Raw genomic sequence first — 8,265 nt, forward strand, 5'->3', positions numbered from 1 at the left:
TTTTTTTAAAAAAAATTAAAAAAAAAAAAAAAAAAAAAAAATAATTAAAAAAACCAAAAAAAAAAAAAAAAAAAAAAAAAAATACTTACAAATAAAGATATAATAATAAAAAGGTAAAAAAGAAAATAATACATAAGCAAATACAAAGTTACATATATAAAAATAGTAATAAATATAATGTAAAACATTAATGTAATTTAAAAAAAAAAAAAAAAAACAAATATTTTTATATTCTTAAATTATTTTTTTTTTTTTTTTTTTTTTTTTTTTTTCTTATATAACTTTATCAGATTGCTTTGTACATCCTAAATAAATGTCTTTATTTTTATTTTTTTTTTTTTGTGATATTATTATATTATCTATATAATCTTGTCTATTTATTTCATGTTTTTTTTTTTTTTTTTTATTTTGTATAATCTTAGTTTCTAATGAACTATCATCAGAAAATTCATTAAAAGAATTATCAGTTAATGTTAAAATATTGTAATTCTTTTTTATATTTTTTTTTATATAAATATTATAATTTATTTCATTTTTATTAATAAATAAAAAATTTACATTTATATGCTTTGGTAGATTTAAAAATATATTTACTATATTTGTATAAAATTGTTTAACATAATAAATATCAATAGGAATATTCTTATATAACTTTTTGTAAATATAAGAAGTAAAAACAATTATTTTTTCTTTTAAAATAAAGAAAATTTTAAAAATTTTTTTCATTTCTAAATTATTTAAAATATCTATTTTATTCAATTTGCATTTCTTTTCATTTCTCTTTTTTGCTAATGATTTATTATTCATAATACTGTTATTGATTATTTTATCATAATCATTTTTCTCATTTTGTCCTTTTTCGCATATGTAACTATTGCTATATGAAGATGATGTATCATCGTTATTAATAGGAGATAATTTTCCTTTTTTTTTTAGTAAATTTATTTCTTTATTTAATTCATTTATTCTATTTATACAACTATTTATTTTATTATTATTGTTTTTCAATTCATTTTCTTCATTTTCTGACAGTTTTTCTTTTTGTATTAAAGAATTTTGAAATTCAATATATAAATTAAAATATCTATTTTTTTCTTCAGTTACTTCATTTAATAGATTATTTGTAATTTCTTTATCTTTTAATAATATTTCTACTTCCATTTTTAAATTATTAATAATACTATCCTTTTCTTCAACTAATTTTTCAATATTTATAATTTTTTCCTTGTGTGTGTTAATTATTTCTTCTTTATTAAAACTATATTCATTTATTATATTTTCTAAGCTTTTCACTTTTTCATTGTGTTTATTATTTAAATTATTTGTATATATCTCAATTTTAGCATAATTATCTATTAATTTATACAAATCATTTATTTTTAGTTCTTCCATGTTTATCTGTTCTTTCAATAATAAACATACGGAACATATTGACTTTGAATTCTTTTTTATATTATTTAGAATATCAATCACAAAATCAAATAACAAATTTTCTTTTTTCTCATTTATCTCATCAACTAAATTATACTTTCCTAAAAATATTTCTATTTTATTTATATCATTTTTATTAAATGCATTCGGTTCTTTATTACACATATTACTGTATTTTATTTTATTCAAATCGATAGATTGATATAATTTGTTATTAGTAATTATATTATCAACATTAGTATGGTTAGTAGTATGAAAATTGCACCCTTTCATATTATAATCATTATTATTATTATAATCATTATTATTATTATTATAATCATTATTATTATTATTATAATCATTATTATTATTATTATAATCATTATTATTATTATTATCAATGTTATAATATTTATCATTATTTATGTTATTATCGATTTGAATATCTGTGTTTTCATTTTTACTGTTTTCATGTTTAAAATCACAACTTTGAAATTCCTTCTTTAATGATAGGTTATATTTAATATATAATTCATTTAAATAAAATAAACAACAAATAAAAAAAATCATTATATTTTTTATTTCATACTTTTGCATTAAATCATTAAAATTATAAATTTTTCCTTTTTTATAATTTTTCTCATTAAAATGTATTTTAATATCATTATAATTCCTATTCGAATAATCTAAAGAAAAGTTTTTGTTATTATTATTTGTAAAACTATAATCATAAATAGTTTTCATTTTGTTTTCAACTATTTTATTTTTCATATAAAAGTAATCAACATTTTCATTATATTTACTATATTTATTTTGTTTTTCTAAATCAAATAATTCATGGTTTCTTTTATCATTTTCATTCACAATTTTATCTATATTACTAATTCCTTTGGTGTTATAATTGTGTCTTAAATTAAAATGAGTTAAATTAGAATTATTAGAATTAATAAAGTTATTAAAATTTTTTTGATAGTTGTTATATGAATTATAAATTTTATTTTCTGTTCTGTATGCTTCTCCTAAATAATATGCATTTAAAGAATGATAAAATATATGTGAATTATTATTACTTATTGTTTCGTTTTCTTTTTCGTTTAAATAATAATTTTCTTCGTTTTGTTCTGAATTATTTTTTATATAACTTATATTTTTATTTTCAACATAATTAAATAGGAATAAAGGAATATCATTAATTTTTTTTGTATTTAAAATAAAATTGTCTAAAATATTATTTTTATTTAAATAGAAAAAATTCTGAATAATAAACTTAACTTCATTTAATTCATTCCTTATTTTAGATATAAAATTAAAAATTTTATTAAAAAAAAAATGATTATGATATATATTTTTTTTTTTTTTTTTTTTTATTTTAATTTTTTCTTTTTTCTCTTTTTTCCTAATTAGCATTTTTTTATATTTCACATTAATATATGTACAAGTGCATATATGTAATTTAAATGGAATATGTTTAATTATAAAATTTTCAATTTTACAATTTTTTTTTTTTTCTCCTTTATTCAAATCTATAGTTTCATATAAATCATTAGATTGTTCAATATTAGCACTTTTAACTTCATTATCATCAATACTACTATTTTCAAACGATTCTTCCACTTCATTAGAATGTTTATTTTTTTCTGAAAAATTTCTTTTTATATCATAAATATTATAATGTTGATTTTCTTCCTCTTTTTCCTTTTCCTCTCCCATTTCTATTTCTATTTTTCTCTCTGTTTTTTTTTTTTCAAAAGTAAAAAAAATATTATTTTTTTCATCATAATTTTTATTATCATATCTCATGGAATCCTTTGTTAAATAATTCATATTTTGGTTTGCTGAAAAATTTTCATAATTAAAACCATTAGGATTATTTTTAATAAGAGATTCATTATTTTGTACAAATTTATCTTTATTTGTATTTTTCTTTTCAAACGAATTTTTTTTCAATGCATAATTATCATTAGAAGAATTATAATAATTTATGTATTCATTAAATATGTTTATTAATAATACATCAATATAAAAACCATTGCAATTTTCACAAATAATTACATTATAATATAAATTTTTTGAATAATCCTTTATTTTATTTTTTAAAATAAGAATATTATCATTAGAATTTGGACATTTTATATTATCCTCTTCTTCATAATAAATATCATAATTAAGAAAATGTTCTGTTGTTTGTATATACTTATTTTCAGTTTTAATAATATCCATATTATTATAATTATATATATTTTTTTTTATATTATTTCTCTTTATTTTATGTGATAACAATTTTTTTTTGTTGTAAGAAGGATAATCATAGTAATCTCCCGATGAGTAAACATTTTTATGATTAATATCATATTTGTATTTTCTATATATATTTTTTTTTTTGTTGTTTTGTTTTCTTTTTCTCTTTTCTAATTGTTCTATTTCTTCTATTTCTCTTTTTCTTTTTTTAAACATTTCTTTATTTTTTTGAGTGTAAACATTATCTGTATCAAAACTATCATCACTGTCAGAAGAATATTTTAATATATCTATTAAACATTCTACTTCTTTATTTCTATTATAATCCTTATATCTTTCTTTTCTATTCTTTTTTAAATATACTTCAGAAGAATTATTGAGGGAATCATTTTCTTTATAGCATTTTTTTTTATCAGATACCAACATATAATTTTTATCTCTATTTATAACTTTGTAATCTTTATTTTTACGTAGATAATCTTCATTATCATCATATTTGTAATTTCTGCTTTTATTGTACATATTTTTTTTTTTTCTTATTAAAGCCAAATTGTCAGAAGTGTTTGATTCTTTTAAAAAAAAACTACTTGATGTATTACTTGAATACACAAAAGAAGGATCTTTAAATTTTTTTTTTTTTTTTTTATATCTTTTGTAGATATTAGATTTATCACTACTACTATATTTATCTGTTACATATGAAAATATTTCCTTTGTCTGAGTTGAAGCATTCATATTTGTTATTGTTACTTGAATTTTTTTGTTTTTAGTAAGTTTACATTTCATCATTAATTTTTTAAAGTTAAAATCATTTATTCCATGCATACTCGTAATAACTTCTCTATCAATACTTTTTATTGAATCTGTTTGAGTGCCTTTTATATAATAATATTTTTCATTAGTTTGAGTATAGTTGTTTGTAAAATTTTTAATATTTTCATCTGTATTTATGCTTTTATCTATTAAATTAATTTTGTTTGTATTCATATAAGAACTAACTAATAATATATTGTCATTCGTATATATACTTTTATCAAAAACAATTTTCTCATCGGTATTTATATATTCACTAATTAAATTATTTTTCTTATCATTTAAAATGTTTTCATTAGTCTGTGTGAAATTATCTTTTTTTTCATCTTTTAAAATGTTTTCATTAGTCTGTGTGAAAATGTCTATTTTTTTATCATCTAAAACATTTTCATTAGTCTGTGTGAAATTATTTTTCTTATCATTTAAAATGTTTTCATTAGTCTGTGTAAAATTATCTATTTTTTCATTTTCTAAAACATTTTCATTAGTCTGTGTGAAATTATCTATTTTTTTATCATCTAAAACATTTTCATTAGTCTGTGTGAAATTATCTTTTTTTTCATCTTTTAAAATGTTTTCATTAGTCTGTGTGAAATTATCTATTTTTTCACCTTTTAAAATGTTTTCATTAGTCTGTGTGAAATTATCTATTTTTTTATCATCTAAAACATTTTTGTTTGTTTGTGCAAAATCTCTTACTTCTGAAATATTAACTTTATTAATATTATTATTATCTATCAAAAGATTATTATTAGAACTATTCTGAATATGACATGTTTTATTACCAATTACTAATTCATTATTGATATTATTATTGAATGATTTATTTAAATTACCGATATTATTATTATTATTATTATTATTATTATTATTATTATTATTATTATTATTATTATTATTATTATTATTACTACTACTACTAATATTATCTTCATTTAAAGTTTCTACATTAATTAAATCATTTAATAAAAATTCCATATTTTTTGATAATTTTTTATTTTTATTTTTCAACTTTTCAATAATTGATTTTAATGATTCATTTTCTAATTTTAATTCAGAACAATATATTTTATAATTATTAATATCATTTTCACTTTGCTGACTTTGATTTAATTCTAATTCACTTAAAGAAAAATTACTTTTACTTAAAATATTGATATTTTTATGAAGAGAATTATTATTATATTCTTCTCTGATTTTATTTTCGAGTTCTATACACAAGTTATGAATATTTTCATAATCCCTTTCTAATATGTTATATTTTTCCATTAATAGATTGTAATTCATATCCTTATTTTTAATCATTTCATTTTTCTCTTTTAATTCATTTATAATATTTAAATTGTTATCTTTCAATTCATTCAATTCTTTTTTTAGTTTATCATTTTCTTCTATTAATTTTTTTAACTGATTCTTTAAAATATCATTATCATTATCATTATTAATAGTATTTGTATTTCTATAACTTTCATTCATATAATTAAATGAATCATATTTACTATTCTGATAAAAATTATCAAAGTTTTTTACTTTTTCTTGCTGATTACTAGAAATTATCCGCAATAAATCATTTAATTCATCACTTAGTTCTTGACATTTGTTTTTATATTTATCTATTTCTTCTTTCTTATTTTTATTATCTATATTTATAACCTCTAATTCTTTAGTTATTTTTATAAATTCTTCTTTTTCCTTTAACAATTCTTCAATTTGTTTTTCATTTTTTCTTACATGAGTAACATATGTTTCTTCTAATTTTTCTATTTCTTTTTTTAATTCTTCTATTTTTATATTTTGTTTTTCTATAAAACAATTTGCATTATTTAGTCTTTTTGTTTGTGCATGTAAAACTAATGAGCATTCTGTTTCCTTTTTTAGACTAATTTCTAATTCATTTTCTAAACAGCTAAAAAAAATATTTTTTTGGTTTTTTAAATTATTTATTATATTATTTAATTCAATTATTTCACTACTTTTTAATAATAATTCCTGTCTCAATTGCTTATTTTCAATTTCAATTATATTTAATGATTCTAAAGAATTATTTTTGTTGAAATTATTATTTAATTCATTTATATATTTTTCAATTATTTTCTCATATTCTTCATTTTTTTTTTTTTCATTTTCTAAATAACAGTTTCTTATTTGTAATTCTGATTTTATTTGAAAAATTGTATTTTTATAATTCATTATATCATTTTCAACAACATCATAAATTTCTTTTATATTTACATCTTCCTTATTTAAATTACACTCATTTAAAATAATTATATTATCATTCTTATTTTTACTAATCCCACTTACTGAATTATTACTATTCATTATTGTTTCATTTATATTAGAACTTGAATTTTTTTGTGAATATATTATGTAAGTGCTAGTGTTACTTCTACTCTTGTTATTTTCATTAAGTGAATATTCTTTTTCACTACCTACTAAAAATAAATCATTTTCTTGACTTTTTTTATTAGAATTATTATTTGTAATATAGAATGTTTCATTATTATTTGTATCTAATTTATTAAAATTTCCTTCTTTATTTTTAAAAGTATTTTCTCCTCTTTTAACCGAGTTATAACTTATATTATTTGTATTTTCATTTAAATCGTTTTCATTATATTTTAAATTATCTTTGTTTTCACATAAATTATTCATATCATAAAATGAATTATTTACAATATTATGCAAATTGTTTAAATTAATTTCGTTATGATTCCTTTCACATATGTTTTGATTTATGTCATTAATGTTTCTAATTATTAAATTATCATTATTTAACAAAATATTTTTATCATTATATATATTTATATTATTAATAACCCTGTTTTCATTAATTAAGTCATCTTTGTTAGTTATTTGTTTTTCATTATTTTCACTCAAACTTTTTTTTTCATTAGTTTTATTATTTTCTATATTTAAAAAATCATATACATCTAAATCATTTTTTTTTTGAAAAGAAACATTTAAAGCATTTGTATTGTAAACATTTTCCTGATTAACATCATATATATCAGAATTTATGTTATTATAAATTATATTATCATAATTTGAAATGTCATTATTTGAATTTTTATTAAATAAATTTTCATTCATAACCTTTTCATTAGAATCTAAGAAAGAACTAGTGCAAGACATCCCACAATCAATTTCTTGAGGTCTTTTTATATCATTGATTAAAATACTTTCATAAGATAAATCAAAGTTTTGTATATTTTCATTTAGTTTATTTTTTATGTTATTTTCATCATTTAACTCTTGTAATAAATTAATTTTATCCATATTATAATAATTCCTACTTTTACATTTTTTTTTTTTTTTTTTTTTTTTTTTTTTTTTTTTTTTTTTTTTTTTTTTTTTTTTATCAAAAATTGAAACTTTTTTTTTAAAAAAAGAAAAAATATTTTAAGAGAAAAATAAAAAAATACATTAATATTTTATACATTTCTAAGAATAATATTGTATTTTGCACCTAATATTTGTATATATAATAATATTTCACATGTAAACATATATAAACATGATACATATATATATATATATATATTTTTTTTTTTCTCAAATTATTTTAAAATTATTAAAATGCGTGCAAAATTTATATATTCATTAAAAAAAATTTGCTTATTTTCTTAGAATACTATTATTTTAATGACAATTTATAAATATAAAAATTTACATATTTTTTTTTTATATTATTTTTCTAAAAAAATAATATTTTAAGTATTCTTTCATAATTAATAAGAAAATAAATTTTTATTTTTTTTTTTTTTTTTTTTTTTTTTGGGAATGGAGGGTATTTTTTAT

General features: G+C 16.3%; 1 protein-coding gene across 1 annotated transcript; it reads right to left on the reverse strand.

Annotated features, from left to right (window-relative positions):
* Nucleotides 1-273: 273 nt before the first annotated feature.
* Nucleotides 274-7,743, reverse strand: PGAL8A_00237800 (conserved Plasmodium protein, unknown function; the record flags this gene model as incomplete). The annotated part of the gene is made up of 1 exon (XM_028671109.1): nt 274-7,743. One exon carries the CDS (start codon nt 7,741-7,743, stop codon nt 274-276), a length of 7,470 nt encoding a protein of 2,489 aa, XP_028527794.1.
* Nucleotides 7,744-8,265: the final 522 nt, after the last annotated feature.

This window comes from Plasmodium gallinaceum (genome assembly GCF_900005855.1).
Source record: "Plasmodium gallinaceum strain 8A genome assembly, contig: PGAL8A_v1_76, whole genome shotgun sequence".
Taxonomy (NCBI): Eukaryota; Apicomplexa; class Aconoidasida; order Haemosporida; family Plasmodiidae; genus Plasmodium; species Plasmodium gallinaceum.